General features: G+C 40.5%; 1 protein-coding gene and 1 pseudogene across 1 annotated transcript in view; both read right to left on the bottom strand.

Moving 5' to 3' along the window:
• The window catches only part of SNX6 (sorting nexin 6), a 60435-nt gene extending 56163 nt beyond the window's left edge, over positions 1-4272 (bottom strand). Inside the window, exons 1-2 of the mRNA XM_055309260.1 lie at positions 4203-4272; positions 3999-4046 (exon numbers count right to left, since the gene is read on the bottom strand). Of these exons, the coding sequence (XP_055165235.1) occupies positions 3999-4046; positions 4203-4208 (54 nt within the window). The 5' untranslated portion in view covers positions 4209-4272. The remainder of the gene's footprint in view (positions 1-3998; positions 4047-4202) is intronic.
• A 7757-nt stretch (positions 4273-12029) lies between these two features.
• On the bottom strand, positions 12030-13116 carry LOC129499501 (methylsterol monooxygenase 1-like; annotated as a pseudogene).
• Between the last annotated feature and the right edge of the window lie 4975 nt (positions 13117-18091).

The following is an 18091-nucleotide window of genomic DNA, read 5'->3' as shown; positions in this document are numbered from 1 at the left end:
ACTGCTACAATCCATGCAAGTTATCTAAACATTAAGTGGGGCCATACAAATGAAAGATGGGATAAACATTTTTGAGAGGAAATTAAATGGCTTCGGGCACCCCCAGTGGCGCAGCGGTTTAGCGCCGCCTGCAGCCCAGGGCGTGATCCTGCAGACCCGGGATCGAGTCCCATGTCCGGCTCCCTGCATGGAGCCTGCTTCTCTCTGCCTGTGTCTCTGCCTCTCTCTCGCTCTGTATCTCTCATGAGTAAATAAAATAAAAATAAAATCTTTTTTTTTTTTTTAAAAAGAAAGAAATTAAATGGCCTCAGTGACTATTCTGATATGGAGATGAAGGATAGGATTCAGAAGTTTCTTGCCTGCATGACCGGAAAATGATTACTTGACAAAGATAAGGAACAGAGAGGAGCAAAGCTAGAATCCAGGAGAGGTGTCTTGACTCCACCTGAAGTAATTTTGAAAACAATGAATAATTTATTTAGAATTAAAATCAAATGCAAAGAGAATTATTCCATCACACTGGCACCCACTGCTCTTATTTAACAAGCACATCAGAGCAAAATGTGTCCAGTTCAAAGGGCTCATTTGTTTACTAAATAATATGTCACTGTCCTTCATTTTGGGGAAAAAAGCCTATTATGTAGAGGTACGGCTGAAGAGTGGCCAGTAATTTTCAATACTGTGTATTTCTTAAAGCCTGCTTTTTAAAAAAGTTTTTCACATAACAATATTTTCTTGAGGCTGTAAGATTCTCTTCTCTGCCAAATATCCTGATGAAAATTGAAGGCTGCTTAAGAATGTATCTAAAAATGTTGCCTTTAGTTTTGCTTACTCGCTACTCTGTATGAAATGCTTGCATTATTTTGAATCTGTGATTTATATCAAAATTCTTTTTTTTTAAAGATTTTATTTATTTATTCATTCATGAAAGACACACAGAGAGAGGCAGAGACACAGGCAGAGGGAGAAGCAGGCTCCATGCTGGGAGCCTGATATGGGACTGATCTCGATCCCAGGTCTCTAGGATCTCGCCCTGGGCCAAAGGCAGGCGCTAAACCACTGAGCCACCCAGGGATCCCTATATCAAAATTCTTATCAATATATGCACTTCATGCTTTTTCTCTATCAAGACTTTCTCAAAAGGCTGATCAAGATAACCTTAACTTTTAGTACAATGTCTAAAAGTTCTAATTATGGCAGTCTACTTCTATCAGAACAAACACAATATAAGGAAACTGGATATTTCTGTATTGCCGTAAGCAAACTTCAGTGCACAACAGAATATTCCTGGTTGTTTGCTGAAAAAGTAGTGTATGGCAATTACACTGGATTTAAAAAAGAAAAAGAAAAAGAAAAAAATATTTTAAAGAGTAAAATGTCCTTCTCCCTACTTCAGGAGATTCTGATTTACTATAGCAGGACCCAGAAACTTTTGTTTCGTTATCCAAACACCCCAGGTGATTCTGAAGCAAATGTTTCAAGGCTACTTTGAGAAACACTTGTATTAGCTATGATATTAGAAACATGGTTTAGTTTCAAGTCTACCTTTCCCACTCATTGGTTGTGTGACCTTACACCGCTTACTTAGTTTCTTCAAGGTTCAGATTTCTTATCTGTAAAAGGTGAATACTAAAAGTTTCACAAGGATAATTAGAGGATATAATGAAACAATGCTTATACAGTCCTTAAGACAATGCCCACCTATAACTATGATTCACCCAGTTCCACAGGACAAAAATAAGGAAGAACTGCACATAAATTCATATTCACCATGACAGTCTAAATGCTTTGTAATTCATGGTAATGTTTTTTCACTTCCTCCTGGTCAGGCATGCTCTTTGTCTCCCTTTCCCTTTAATTTTATAATACATGAAAAAAGTTTTTGGACACATTACATAAGTGCTTCGAGTTTCATAAACAAATTTTACCAAAGGCATAAAGCAATGAACGTGAATGTTAACCAAAAAATATTTTCATATCAGCATAAATATTCCAAAAATTAACACTTCTACTGAATATTATTAGTCAGATTTTACCAGAGAGCAAATCCTGTTCGCTTTTGCTGGTAGACCACAAAATTAGAAACAAAGTTATCTAAAGAAAGAATGCCAACTGCTTTACAATTAGAAAAATCAGTTTAGGGGATCCCTGGGTGGCTCAGCGGTTTAGCGCCCCCGTCTGCCCAGGGCTGATCCTGGAGACCTGGAATCGAGTCCCACATCGGGCTCCCTGCATGGAGCCTGCTTCTCCTTCTGCCTGTGTCTCTGCCTCTCTATCTCTCTGTGTCTCTCATGAATGAATGAATGAATGAATGAATGAATAAAATCTTTTTTAAAAAGAGAATAATCAGTTTACTGTACTATAATCAATTCATCTCCTTTCATTAGGAAATGGCAAATCTACTGGCTTCCCTATTTTAAAATCCAAAATGTAATTTTTAAAGTGCCCATCTAACTTTAATGTCTTATCTCAGAAGATGCAGATACACATCTACAGAGTTTTTATATATTTTATTTTTATTTTTTAAAGATTTTATTTATTTATTAATGAGAGACACACACACACACACAGGGAGGCAGAGACACAGGCAGAGGGAGAAGCAGAGGGCTCCATGCAGGGAGCCCGATATGGGACTCGATCCCGGCTCACCGGACCTAAGGCGGCGCTAAACCGCTGAGCCACCTGGGATGCCCTCCATAGAGTTTTTAAAAACTTATTAGAAACTAAACTTTTTAGAAATAACCAGAAAACCTATATGCTGCTTTCACACTAACTAGAAATTCTAAATGATGCTTTTGTGTAAACTGAGAAATTAAAACATCATTTATAAAAGAATGCAGCCCCCTCCTTATCCTTCTACTTGAAAGATTTATAAAACTCATCAGTTAATGGGGATCCCTGGGTGGCTCGGCGGTTTGGTGTCTGCCTTCCGCCCAGGACATGATCCTGGAGTCCCACGATCGAGTCCCACATCAGGCATCCTGCATGGAGCCTGCTTCTCCTGTGTCTCTGCCTCTCTATCTCTCCTGAATAAATAAAAATCTTAAAACAAAAACCCTCATCAGTTAATACTAAATACTTCATTTTTTTATTTAAAAAATAATATCCTACAAGAATATTTTTATCAGCTGCCAAAAATCGACTGATGTATCTTTCACATTAACTAACATGAATAAGTAAAGGCAAAATGGAAAACTGAAGTGCAGGCTGTTAAATGTGATGGACCCAAGGAACCTTACTGAGCTGCAATCATATATCAGTATTTTTCAAGTGCTCACTTGTACAAGGCACTATATAGATTACCACCCTTCAGCCAGGGCAAATGAGGGGAGAGTGTGAGGGAGGAATCGGAGCCCTGGGGGCCCTTTCTTAAGTAGCATGCAATTGGCCTCAAACCACCAAGAGAACTCCGTGAAAGATGTATTTTTTGGACATTAAGAAATGTTAAGGTACCCTAAGCTTCCAGTACTTTGCACAATCTCGTAGGATACTGGAGAAGAGTTAAGGTTCGGCAACTGCAAAATTCCTTGCAAAAGGGTAATTTAGAAAAAGCTTGTATGTACTATATCCGTTTTAGAAGATAGGAGTGGGCGGCACGGGTTCGAGGTCCACAGCGGGAGAAAACTGAGGGTGCCGCCGCGAAGGTCTGAAAATGGGTTTTCAGAGCCCCCGAAGTGTCGGGGGGTGGGGGTAAGGCTCCAGCTCCGGCCTCCACTTCTACTTCCCCCCAGCGCCCCGAGCCGGCCAGGGGAGGGGGTCCAGCAGAGGGTCGGCGTCGGGGCGGCGGACAAGTAAGCGGCCGTGGGTCTCGGGGAAATCAGAACCGAGCGGCCCCGAGGGAGGCACGGCTGCAAGAGGGCGGGGCGCGGTGCAGCGAGGAAACCGAAAGGACGCCGGGGAGAAGGTGCGGCGCGACCGGGGACCCTGCCCGGTACCACACCCGGGGGCCAAGGCGGGGGGCCGAAGGGTCCCACGAGGGAGAAGGAGGCAGAACTTACTCCGCGGTCCTCCTCCGAGAGGAAGTCGGGGCCGTCGTCCAGGCCTTCCTGCGGGGTCGCCGGGCCCGGCGCACCGAGGAAAAGATGGGAGTTGGGGAGACACAAAGGGAGACATTAGTGCTAGGCCGGCGCGGCCCCCGCGCCCGCCCCGCGCCCGCCGCCCCCACCGCGCGCCCGGGGCTCGGCACCGCTGAGAACACCCACCATCATGGCTGCTCCGAGGCGAGGGCCAGCGCAGGCGCGCACCGCACCGCGGGGCCGGAGGGAGCCGGCCGTAGAGGGAGGGGCGGGGCTGGTGGCGGCAGGAGGGGGCGGGCTCTCGGAGCGGCCTGCCCTGTCCCGCCCCGCCCTGTGCCGGGGCCCCGGGGCCGGCTCGCCGCGGGAAGAAGGAAGGCTGGGCCCTCCGCCCAGGGTTGCAGCGCCGGGTCGGAAAGGGCCCGCAGGCCCAGGCCCACATGGCTGCCGGCAGGTCGCGGCCGGCCGGCTCTGACCCGGAAGGGCCGAGCGCCACCTGGGGAGCCGTCCAGTTTCCTTTCCCCCAGGGCTGCAGCGGAAAAAAAAAAAAACAAAAAAAAAAACAAAAAAAAAAAAAACGAGCAAGCGCTCTCCAGAAGCCACAATGAATCGTCTAGTTTTTGTATTATGCCACGCGGTAATTAATCACAATTAATATTTTGCCCATAGAAATTGTGGGAACTGAGGGCCTCCGCACAGTCAGCTGTAATCAAGCTTTTACTGTTGGTGAGGTAATAACACCTCAGCGGTTGGGGCACTAATGGTTGTGGGCTATAAAGATGAGCTGAGCTGTCCGCGTTACAAGAGTACGCCTTTCCTTTATGTGAACAAGCGCCTCTACTCTACTGACCTACTCTAACTGTCCAGGGGGACAGCACCACAGGAGTGGCCACAGGCAATTTAAAAGATGCAACAAAATCATTCCTTAACCTTTGCCCCATGTCACCTGCTATGCACTCACACACGCGCACGCGCATACACCATCCTTGTGCTTTCAGTCACTTAATGGCATCAGCATCTTTACATTTTTCAGGCCAGAAACCTCAAAATCCTATTCAGATCTCTCCTTCCCCTCCATCACTCGTCACACCTTTAGTAACAAATTCTATTTGGTCTATAATTGATTATCTGTCTTATCTCTTAAATTGGTCCCAGTCCACAACAATGGGTCTCTTCCCTTCCACAGCAACTACCCTCAGTATTTGTCTGGACTTTTGCAATACTCTCCTAACTTTCCTTATTTCTACCTCTCTCTCCTCCATTCTATATCCTGCTGCCAGTTTTCCTCCTAAGACACAGATATCCATGATAAGGGTGCTAACTTGTTCAGTAATCTTTATGCATCTTTATCATATGAAGGTCCAACTCTTCCACCTAGCATTTAAGGCCCTCCACACTTGATTCTCTCCCTATTTTGCCAGGCGCTCCGTCCTATCTTGTTGAGTCAAAGCTCTCAAAACAATAATGTTAAACTATTAATATTTTCATGAGAACTTCTTGTAGCTTTCGTTTTGTATGTAAGGAGAACTGAGGTATAGAAAAATTACATTACTGCCCAAGCAAGGATTACTCTCCAATTTGATGGGGGCGGGGGGTGTCTTTATTTTTTGTCTTTTGTTTCTTGTTTTCCAGTGCATTGTAATAACGACTGGAGTGGTGTTTTTTTCACTGAGAGTCATGAGGCATCATGTGGTGCCAGTGTAGTGTGATGAAGTGTCAGGAGGAATGTTCTGGTAATTTGTTGCTGATGAAAAGTGCCAATATTTCCTAATGATTTGTTTTGGGATTGAAGGTAATGCCTGTAGAACTCTTCTTCCTAGTTGGAGAGAGGAGTGGAGCTACAATTAATGGGTAGGCTTTGCATAGAACTAGGAGGAGGGGCAAGTGTCTCCGGTGAACAAAGGTTGAGAAGAACCACCTAGGACCACCTAAATGTCTCTGATCATTAACCAAGAGTTTCAACACTTAAGCCAAGTCCAGAAACACTCAAATTATCAAATGTCAAAACTTTGAAATCACTAATTAGGGACACCTGGGTGGCTCAGCAGTTGAACATCTGCTTTTGGCTCAGGGTGTGATCCCGCTCCCGGCCGGGTTGAGTCCCACATCAGTCTCCCTTCGAGGGGCCTGCTTCTCCCCCTGCCTTTGTCTCTGCCCCTTGCTGTGTGTCCCTCATGAATAAATAAATAAAATAAAATCTAAAAAAAAAAAAAAAAAGAATTCACTACTGAAAAACAAGATTTAAAATATAAGTAGCCAAATAAAATTATCAACAAGGACATTTAGTAATCACTGCAGTGAAAATCAATAGCTGAAAACTCACATGAATAGAGAACCCAACCGTGAAACAATAAAGTTATTCATTAATACCTGAGTCTACCTATCCGGGTAAAGGTCTCAAACTATATTTTGTAAATGATAAGAAGGAATTATCAGTAACTGACACTAGCAAGTATCACAAAGGCAATTACAGAATTTAAGGCATATCAAAGGAAAAGAAATTAAAAAAAAAGTATTTTCAAGAAACCTAAAAAACCCACAAAAAACAAAGGAAAAGAAATTAAAATCAGCTCACATAACAGATTTTTCTGCTACTTATAAAATAAATCAAAGTTCGCCTGGGTGGCTCAGCGGTTGGGCGTCTGCCTTCGGCTCAGGGTGTGATCCCGGGTCCCGGGATCAAGTCCTACATCGGGCTCCCTGTAGGGGGCATGCTTCTCTCTCGGCCTACGTCTCTGCCTCTCTCTCTGTGTCTCTCCTGAATAAATAAATAAGATCTTAAAAAATAAAAATAAAGAAGATATTAAAGCTGAACCACTTGTCTAGTACTTTTTATTTTTAAAAGTTTTATTTATTTATTTTAGAGAGAGAGACAGCGTGAGTGGGAGGGGCAGAGGGAAAGGGAGAGGAAATCCCTGAAAGGCTCACACCCAGCATAGAGCCTGACATGGGGCTCAATCCCAGGATACTGAGATTATGACTTGAGCTGAAATCAACAGTCAGATGCTTAACTAACTGTGCCACCCAGGAGCCTCTTCCCTAGTACTTTTAACCAAATGATTTATTTTTCTTCTTGTTTTAATAGATTTTTTATGAGATTGCCTACTTCTATATAAATTCCTTTTTTTCTATATAAATTTCATGAGCAAATTATGTTTTTGAGCAAAAATTGCAATCTGATTACTTTATATAGATTTAACTACACGAAAATAAAATATTACAATTGGGATTAGATACCCAGTAGTGTGCTTCAAAATCAAAAGTATTGGAAGATTTTAGAGAAGAATAAACTTTTAGAGAATAATAAAGTCACTTTTAAATTTTGAAAATCAAAAAATGTATTTGTTTTGAACATTTTTGTCAAACAAAAAAATCAAGTATTAGGGCACCTGGGTGGCTCGGCGGTTTAGTGCCTGCCTTCAGCCCAGGGCATGTTCCTGGAGTCCTGGGATCGAGTCCCACATAGGGCTCCCTGCATGGAGACTGCTTCTCCCTCTGCCTATGTCTCTGCCTCTCTCTCTCTCTGTGTCTCTCATAAATAAATAAACAAAATCTTTAAAAACAAACGAAAAAAACCCCAAGTATTTTTCTAGAAGAAAACATTTTAAAATATGAAATAGTGATTATTTAATTAGATTTAGAAGAAAATTGTTTAATTCCTTTTATCATGTTCTGATCAAAGAAGGTTTCACCAAAATGTATTTTTACCAACTCCTCACTTCTTCAAATTCTAGATCATTTTTTGTTTTGGACAACCTTTGTATATGTGCTGCCGAAGCGAGCACATTTGGACAACCTTTGGATCCTAATTCTTGCCTCCTCCCTGGGAGTTATGCTACAACAGAATTAGGAAGATTGCTGAACTCTGTTTTTTCGAATTATATTAATTGGGATGTGTTTACCTGCAAGTAACAGAAAACATCAATTCAAATAAAGTGAGCAGTGTAGAAATTTATCTCACAACAAAAAAAAATCAAGAAATAAGGGATCTCTAGGCATAATATAGATCTTCCTCAATTTATGATGGTGTTACATTCTGATAAACCCATCATAAGTTGAAAATATCATAATTGAGCATATGTTTAATAAACCTAACCTATTCAACATCATAGCTTAGCCTAGCCCATCTTAAACATGCTCAGAACATTTATATGAGGCTACAGTTGGGCAAAATCATCCAACACAAAGTACAACAAGTGTAGATTGTCTCATATATTCATTGAATTCTGTACTGAAAGTGAAAGACAGAATGGTTGCATGGGTGCTGAATGGTTGTATGGCCTTGTGATTGTATGGCCAACTGGAAACTCTGGTTCATTGCCAATGTCCAGCAGTGGTAGCTTTGACAAAACAAATCACTTATAATCCAGCACTTGGAGATAATCACTACTTATACTTTGGCAAATAAGCTTTTAAATGTTTTCCCATGCATATGCCTCATCTAGTATTTTTTTTTATTGATTTATTTAGAGCAAGCATGAGAGAGAGATTGTGTATGAGTAGGGGGAGGGGAGCAGAGGCAGAGGAGAGAGAATCTCAAGCAGACTCCCCGCTGAGCCCTCAGTCCATCTCGGGGCTTGATCTCAAGACCCTAAGATTACAACCCAAGCTGAAACCAAGAGTTGGTCACTGAAGCAACTATGCCACCCAGGTGCTCCTCTCATCTAGTATTTTTTGGACATAATCAAGATCGTGTTTTATAGTGTTATGTCATATTATTATATATATATTTCTATTCTTCAGCTTGAATTTTAATAACTGTATAATATTCTATCAGCTAGATATATCAATGCATTTAACCAAACCCCATTGTTGAAACTGACATTGTTTATATTTTGGTTTGTTACTTGAAAACAAAAAAGCATAAAACACATTCTTTTTAAAAAAATTTATTTATATATTTGAGAGTGAAGGAGAGAACATAAGCAGGGGGAGCAGCAGATACAGAGGAAGAAGCAGGCTCCCCACTGAGAAGGGAGGCAGACTCGGGCTCTATCCCAGAACCCCAGGATCATTATCTGAGCTAAAGGCAGATGCTGAACCAACTGAGCCATCCAGGTACCCGTTTGAAACATATCCTAATAGTTAAATTTTTGGAAATATCCTTGATTATTTTTAAGATGTGTGATTATTAGGTCAAAAGTTTTAAGTACACATTCCCAAATTATGCTCTAGAAGTGTTGTACTAATTTACACTCCCACCAACATTGTATGAAGTGTTCATTTTCCCTTATACCATTTTCCTACAGGGGTTGTAGGAATACAACATGGTTGTAAATTTATCAGTTATATCTCGTGCAGTACCTGCCACATAGTAGGCATGAAAGAAAACATTTATTGAATAATTTATTTAACAGGTAAAAATGAAATCTCATTGTTTTAACATGTGTTTCTTGAAAGACCAATGACTTTGAACCTTGTTAATTTGATATTAGTAATTCTTCTTTTGTGAATTTCTGGTCTTAGCCTCTATTTTTTCTATTGCTTTTCAAAGCTATTTATTTATTTAGAGAGGGGCAGAGAGAGAGAATTCTAAGCAGGCTCCACACCTAGTATGGAGTCTGACATGGAGCTCAATCTCATGACCCTGAGATTGTGACCTGATCCAAAATCAAGAGTTGGGCACTGAGTAACTCAGTGGCTCAGTCGGTTGAGTGTCCAACTCTTGATTTTGACTCAGGTCATGATCTAAGGGTTGTGTAATTTAGCCCCACTAAATGCCCAGAGTTGCAGTTGGGCTCTACACTCAGTGGGGAGCCTGCTGCTTCTCTTCCTCTGTCTCCCTGTTCCTTTACCCTTCCCCATCATGTGCGCTCTCTAAAATAAATAAATCTTAAAAAAAAAAAAAAGAGTCGGACACTTAACCAACTGAGCCACCCAGAAAACTTGAAAGCTCTTTCTATATTAAGGATAAAAAGCCTTTTTTGGGTATAATAAAGATTCATGTCTTAACTTTGCCTTTTAGTTTTACAGTATGATGTTTTTGACACCTTAAGTTTTAAAATTTATTTATTTATTTATTTTTAAATATTTTATTTATTTATTCATGAGAGACACAGAGAGAGAGAGAGAGGGAGGCAGAGACACAGGCAAAGGGAGAAGCAGGCCCCATGCAGGAAGCCCGACGTGAGACTGGATCCCGGGTCTCCAGGACCACACTCTGGGGCTGAAGGTGGTGCTAAGCCGCTGAGCCACCTGGGCTGCCCAAATTTTTAAATTTAATGTACTTAGATCTATCTCTCTTCTCCTTTAGCCTTCTATTTCAGTGATAATACTAAGAAAGATACTACCTATCCCAAGTACATAACTATCCACAAATATTTTTTTCTAGTAAGTTTTTAGATCGAATGTTACTGACTTAAGTTAATGGACTACATCAGATGAGCAAAAATCACTTTGTCAATCTCATTGCTCCTTGATCCTCCCCCATAACTTAGGGGTTAGAAAAGCAAACCACACCTTATTTAAATAAATCAATAAGCAAGTAAACAACACAGACATCATATATAGAAGATCAAAAAAAATAAAATAAAAGTCATATCTCAGGAGAATGAGGGTGGAAAAGTTAATGTTCCAGAGATGAAAATTACTCTTAGAGGAAAAAATCAACTCCCACTTTTCTGGGATTCGGACCTGGGAATCAGTACCAGTAGTGAATCTACTGAACTAATCTTGACCATAGTGCCTGAGGGCCAAGAGAAAAAGTGACAAAATCTCTACAGAACCCTGACCCCAGGGCACATGCAGATTTATTGATTAATGTCAGTACCTCTAATTCTATTTGGAAATATCTCTATTTAGAAGCTGAGATTATTAAACTGAAGTCTAGCACACTTTCTTTTGCCTATTTTAAACATGAGTTGATAAAGATAGAGATGTAGAAAGCAGTTTAATGTTGCTTCATGCCTGGAAAAAAGTAGCACATATATTATGTTAAATAATTTCTAAGTTGTATTTCAATATTGATGATTTGATGACCTCATTCCTCCACCATAGAGCTGCAGTAGAGGCAGAAGATATAAACCTGCAAGAAATATAGGGACATGCCTAACATGTGACACTCATAAGTAGTCAGAAAAATTAAAATAATAATATTAAAATAATTCAAGATTTCCTACCTCCCTAATCCCAGATGTGAAATGCTTTAGGAGAATGGAGTTATGTTTACATATATTTTCTTTCTTTTTTTTTTCAGACAAAAAAAATCACATCTATTTCAATAGTTCAAAGTGCAAATACAGCAAGTCAGTTCACAATGTTTCAAGATACAGTTTTAAGTATAATGAAAACTTGATATACAAAAATGAAAGGGTAAATAGCAGAAATAAAGCTCAATTTTTTAAAAAAAAATTCAAGTAACCCGAAAACATTTAGACTAAAATATCCCATTTATGACAATTCAGAAACGCCTTAATTTATAGATACCAATAGCACATTGCCATCCAAAAGGGCTTCTCAAAGAAGGAGAATCACCCCAAACCTGTCAGCTCAAGACCAGAGTGGAAGTCCTTGGGGCAGGTTATTCCAGATTTGGCCGCCTCACTCTCACTGTCGATCCATACGGTTCGATCCATGATACTTGGATGTTTAGGCAAATTCTAGAAAATGTTTAAAGTTCCATATGAGGCCAACACCCTGCTAAGAGATACTGAAATGGCCACTATATATTTACAAGATTTTAAAGACCATCTTAGCTTCAGGCCTCTGGTGTTACAGGGGAAAGACAGACTGATACTTCTTCCATTACTTAGAAGCTTTCTGTAAGGTTAGCAACACGGCCTTTACAACCTCCTCCCGAAAATCATACTTCGTTATAGATTTACTTATTTCTACACATATAGAACTTTTATGTAAAGTAGAAAAAGTTCCCGCTAGGAAGATAATTAAAGGTTATTAATGTTCTTTGTATCACTTAGCAGCCAAGACACATGTTTATTTCTGCTCCGCAGAAGCAAGGTTAGCTATTCGCTTCAATTCAGGAAGGTGTGTGCTTTCAGGATGGTGGAGATGAGATATTTATTGCATCTTTTTCTCAATCTTCTTCATCTTTTCATTATAGGCAGTGAATTGAGAGTCTGTTCCAAAAATTCTATCCCACCATGTAAATGTGGAAGCATAGTTTCCGACGAAGTTCATGTGGTGGAAATCATGATGCCGAGAACCAGCATAGAAAGGGATCAGATTTAGGGGATCCCTGGGTGGCTCAGCGGTTTAGCGCCTGCCTTTGGCCCAGGGCGTGATCCGGGATCGAGTCCCATGTCGGGCTCCCGGGATGGAGCCTGCTTCTCCCTCCTCCTGTGTCTCTTCCTCTCTCTCTCTCTCTCTGTCTCTCTCTGTCTCTCTCATGAATAAATAAATAAATAAATCTTAAAAAAAAAGGGATCAGATTTAAAGGGTTCAGGGGACTGTCATAGCCACTATGGACATTAATAGTTTCTTTCAAGCGAATGGTCACCCATGCCCAAAGGAAAATGACATGATCACATAAAAGCATGATTCCAATGAAAAACCCAGTTCCAAGAATCAGAGTTTCCAAAGGATGTGCATATTCAGCTTCCATTACAAATGGAGCCTGAAACTCATGATGAACTTTATGAATATATTTATATATTCTTTTGTGATGCAAGAGCCTATACAGGAAATAGTGCCAGGTATCCTCAATCACCGCACAGCCAAAGCATCTTGCCAAAAGCATATACCATCTTGGCATTCTTTCCCAATCATAAGGTATATTAAAATACTCTGTAAGATAGTAAGTTCCATAGATCAAAGGAAGCTGGATACAAAAGTGACTAAAGAGAAGTACTTTAAAACATTTCCATTGGTTTTCCCATGTTTCTTGTTTATCCTTTTGAATTTTGTACTTTTTCATAAAAGGTATAAATTGAAACAAAAATCCAGGTAAACAGAACAAGAAATAAAGAACTTAGTGAGCTATCAAGGATCCCCATGTTGCAATCTGGAACTTTGTATAATTATTCAACATAGAGTTCCAAGCATTTTTAAATGGTTCTTGTAGAGGGTTCTCAGGTAAAAGTGAATCTACATACTCCACAGCCAAGGATGCTGAACTGAAGATGCTGATACTTTCATTTGATGCCATTTTTCAAATCTCTGCAGAAAGCCTTAGATTTCTGGCCAAGCGGTAGGAACCATATATTTTCTTTCATCTTTTGTTATATTCCATTATTTCACCTGAGGATTCAGACCCTACAAGAAAATCAGAAATAAAGAGTGCAAATCTTTCAAAGAATTTTTGAAATAAAATATCTGAAAAAAAAAAAAAGAAATAAAATATCTGGTGTAATGACTTTATTTGCATTTTAGGCACGGTGGAGCAGGCTAAGAACGCTAATGTTTATTACCTGTCAGAAGAATTTTACCCAGACATCATTCTGATATATTTTTAAAAAGATTTTATTTATTTATTTGACAGAGAGAGAGAGAGAGCACAAGCAGGAGGAGTGGCAGAGGGAGATGGAGAAGCAGATTCCCTGCCGAGCAGAGAGCCTGATGTGGGGCTCAGTCCCAGGACCCTGAGATCATGACCTGAGCCGAAGGCAGATGCTTAATTAACTGAGCCACCCAGGTGCCCCCTGATATTTTTTAAGTCAGAAAACTTCCAAATATCTAAAATATTTAATTTCTAAAAACTACATTTTACTCAGATTTTCAAGAATATACCTATCATGCAACATAAGATAGAGCTGTGTTTTTTTAGATCATAGAAAAAAAGGATTTTAAAAGATTTAACAAAATTGTTGGACTCTGGCAGCCCAGGTGGCTCAGCGGTTTAGCGCCGCCTTCAGCCCAGGGCCTGATTCTGGAGACCCGGGATCGAGTCCCATGTTGGGCTCCCTGCATGGAGCCTGCTTCTCCCTCTGCCTGTGTCTCTGCCTCTCTCTCCTCTTTGTGTTTTTCATGAATAAATGAATAAAATCTTTTAAAAAAATGTTGGACTCTATGCCACAAACATTATGTTGTGTCTCTGTTAAGAATTTTTTTTTCTAGTTAGAATTTCTGCCTTCAGAATAAAAGCCACACTTCTAAGACATTCTACTACTTCTCTAGGGACTTTTCTCCTTTTTTCTTCATGTGCATGCAGCTATGTGTGTGTGAAGCATTTTCACTTCCACTTTTCCCTATATTTTGTAAGCTGGGATATTTTTTTAAAGTCTAATTGTTGCAAAAAATGTTGATGAACCAAGATGTCTCCTGAAAAAATGATTAATCCAAAAAACAAGATTTAGCAATTTCAAATCATTTTTGGATACTCCCTCTACTCACAATGACATCAATACTATATGTTTTCATTTTTTAAAGGTTGAATTCAGGAGCTTAGAAATTCCTTGTCTTCTCTCAGTCATATTACCTTAACTTTTAGAACTGGGTCCTTTCATTCTTCTGGTTGACTAATAGATAATTAACCTTAATGTTGACACTTACATTCACTATGCTGACATAAGTGGCTTCTATAATTTTTGAATACCAGGTGATGTTTCCTGGATGAAATTTCAATTTGGCAGTTGGATTGAGCACTTTTTATTTTTTTTAAAGATTTATCTATTTGAGAGAGAGAGAGAGAGAAAGCATGAGTAGGGGAAGGGGCAGCAGAAGCTTTCAAAAAAGTTCCATGGGATTATCAACAGGCTTCTAAAATGTGCTTGATTTCTTCTTAAATTTTTATTTATTTTAAGTAATCTCAAAAAAAAATAAGTAATCTCTATCCCCAATATGGGGCTCAAACTACAACCCCAAGATCAAGAGTTGCATGCTCTTCCAGCTGAGCCTGCCGGGTGCCCCTATAAAGATGCTTTATAAAGCATTTGTTACAAATGTGCTCTTCCGGTTCTTACCTGATGTGCTATTTAAGGAGAAAGGTCAGAATAAATTGAAATTGTTCCTTTACACACATACATCTCTGAAAGTAAATAGCAATTGCCAGATGCTGGGCAGGGTCAGGGGAGAAATAGAAGGTGACTGTTAATGGATATGTGGTTTCTTCTTACAATGATGAAAATGTTCTGGAATTGGATAGTAGTGATTATTGCACATGGTGAATATACTAAAAAGCACTGAATAATAAACTAAAAGAGGGCAGGTCATAGTATGTGGATTGTATCTCAATTAAAAAAAAAAACGGGGGAACCTGGGTGACTCAGTCAGTTAAACGTCTGCCTTTGGCTCAGGTCAGGATCCAGGGATCCTGGGATCAAGCCCCCTCGGACCCTGCTTCTCCCTCTCTTCCCAGCTAGTGCTCTTTCTCACTCTCTCTGTTGCTATCTCTGACTCTCTCTCTCCTAAATGAATAAATAAAATATTTTAAAAAGAGAATGAAGTGACTTTGGGGAATTTCCTTCTTAAGAGTTTACACACAGTTTTAAAGAAGATGTTTCAAAATGTCACTGCATTCTTTTCTGAAAAGATATCTGCATGTTTGCATAAAGTAGGATGAGTAATGTATACAGATCCTGTGCCTTGTTTGGAAAACCTGCTGTCTCACCCTCTTGCTTTAAAGTTTCTAGGAGTGGTTTATCCCTTTGTTTAGGATCTAAGAGTACTTGGGTAAGAACCATTGTCCAGTAAAGATTAATGGGGTTAAGTCCTGGGAGGCCTGAGCGGGGGCCTCAACCTCTGCTATACGAGTCCCAAGAAAGGAAGTATACAGCGATCAGGGAATAATTCCAGCTCCCAGGGCAAAAGGCCTGGAAATACCCCATGGAGACTCAGCCATAGGCTCTGGGCATGTCTATCCCTTTGGGACTGTTGCTCAGAAATAACTGGGCCCAAGAGTTCAAGAAACATGAAGTTTCCAAATTAGGAGTGGGTGCGAACAGTGTTTGGTCATTGTGTTCCACAGAGAATAAAATGGTGTGTCCAGGAGGCCCTTTGATTTGTGGCATTGAACTTTCCCTCTCAGTATGGTGAAAAGACTCAAAGCTCAGTCTGGTCTAGAAAGAGGAGCTGCCTAGATTTTGGTATGGATAGGTGGTATACGTTTCTTTTCTGATCTCACTGCCTGAATCAACTTCTCATCTTTGCCTCTCCCAATCCTATTCATCCTTCAAGATTGGTCCAGGAGTTGCCTCCATCACCACTCTCTCTTCACCTGTAGTAGGTAAGGACGGATATGGGTTCTGGGGATAGTCTCCAATGGTCAGATGCTCACGCTGCAACTAGTCACTATGGATGAGCCATCTCTTTCTGCACTACTTTCCTCACACGTAATATGGCAACAGTAACATAGTCTCTGAAGTTAGACTTCCTAAGTGTGAATCTAAGCTTTAGATTAGCACTAAGCTTGCATTAACTATTGTGAACCTTGAATATTTTCCTAAATGTTTTTGGTTTTTGGTTTTCCTTAAAAAAAATATTTATTTATTTGGGAGAGAGAGAACACAAGCAGGAGGCTCAGAGAGAGAAGAGAGAGACAATCTCAAGCAGACTCCCCACTGAGTGCAGACCCTGATGTGGGGCTCAATCTTATGACCATAAGATCATGACCTGAACTGAAACAAGAGTTGGACACTCAACTGACTGAGTGACCCAGGGTCCCCAAGGTTTCTCATTCTTTAAAATGGGGATAAGAAGTACCCCTATTTCAAAGGGTTCAATAAGGTTTAAAATAATCCATGTACAGGGGTACCTGGGTGCCTCAGTGGTTGAGTGTCTGCTTTCAGCTCAGGTTGTGATCCCAGGGTTCTGGGATGGAGTCAGCATCAGGCTCCCTGCATGAAGCCTGCTTCTCTCTCTGCCTATGTCTCTGCCTCTCATGAATAAATAAATAAAATACTAAAAAAAAATTCCTATACAGCATATAGAAGAAAATCTGAATATGGCAAAAGCTGAGATGTTTGTTATAATGATATTGTTACCATTTTTTTAAAATTTTTATTTTATTCATGATAGTCACACAGAGAGAGAGAGGCACGCAGAGACATAGGCAGAGGGAGAAGCAGGCTCCATGCACTGGGAGCCCGATGTGAGATTCGATGTTGGGTCTCCAGGATCGCGGCCCGGGCCAAAGACAGGCACCAAACCGCTGCGCCACCCAGGGATCCCCTCGTTACCATTTTCTTAGAGCTACTTATCCCACTGCAGATAAGTGGGTCTCCCAAAGCCCAGTTTCTATCATGGAAAGTAAACCCATCTTACAACTGATTGGGTCAGAGGAAAATATTGGGCAGACTCAAGCTTGCTGGGCCAATCAGATTCCTCTACTTAAGAATTTTAGCAGGGGAGGGGCTCCTGGATGGCTCAGTCAGTTAAGTGCAGGGCTCTTTTTTTTTTTTTAAAGATTTTATTTATTTATTCATGAGAGACACACACAGAGAGGCAGAGACATAGGCAGAGGGAGAAGCAGGCTCCCTGCAAGGAGCCTGATGCAGGACCCAATCCTGGACCCGGGATCACGGCCTAAGCTGAAAGTAGATGCTTAACTGCTGAGCCACCCAGGCGTCCCTAAGTGCCAGACTCTTGATTTTGGCTCAGGTCATAATCTTAGGGTCCTAGGATTGAGCCCTGAGTCAGGTTCTGAATTTAGCAGGGAGTCTGCTTGAGTATCCTCTCTCTCTCTCTCTCTCTCTCTCTCTCTCTCTCTCTCTCTCTCTCTCCCTTTGCCTGTTCTCCCCCTCTCTCTTGCTAAAATAAAGAAATAAATCTTTTTTTTTTTTAAAGAATTTTTAGCAGGGGCCAAAAGAGAATTTTAGAAGAGACATGCAGAGATAGACTTGGAAGCTGTGTTATCATAGGCCAATCCCTACTCATCACTATTTAAAAGTTATGATAGGGACACCTGGGTGGCTCAGTGGTTGAGGATCTGCCTTTGGTTCAGGTCGTGATCCCGGGTCCTGGGATCCAGTCCCACATCAGGATTCTTGTGAGGAGCCTGCTTCTCCCTCTGCCTATGTCATTGCCTCTCTTTCTGTATCTCTTATGAATAAATAAATAAAATCTTTAAAAATAAGTTATGGCAGTTACTAGACTTTTACCACTAGATCTAATTATTTGTGTTAATAAAAATCCCATATATTATTGTATCACAATTTCTAAAAATTCCAATACCTATATTTCAATAT

The sequence above is a fragment of the Nyctereutes procyonoides genome, unplaced genomic scaffold, assembly GCF_905146905.1.
Source record: "Nyctereutes procyonoides isolate TBG_1078 unplaced genomic scaffold, NYPRO_anot_genome, whole genome shotgun sequence".
NCBI classification, from domain to species: Eukaryota; Metazoa; Chordata; class Mammalia; order Carnivora; family Canidae; genus Nyctereutes; species Nyctereutes procyonoides.
This window is presented reverse-complemented; position numbering and strand designations above follow the sequence as displayed.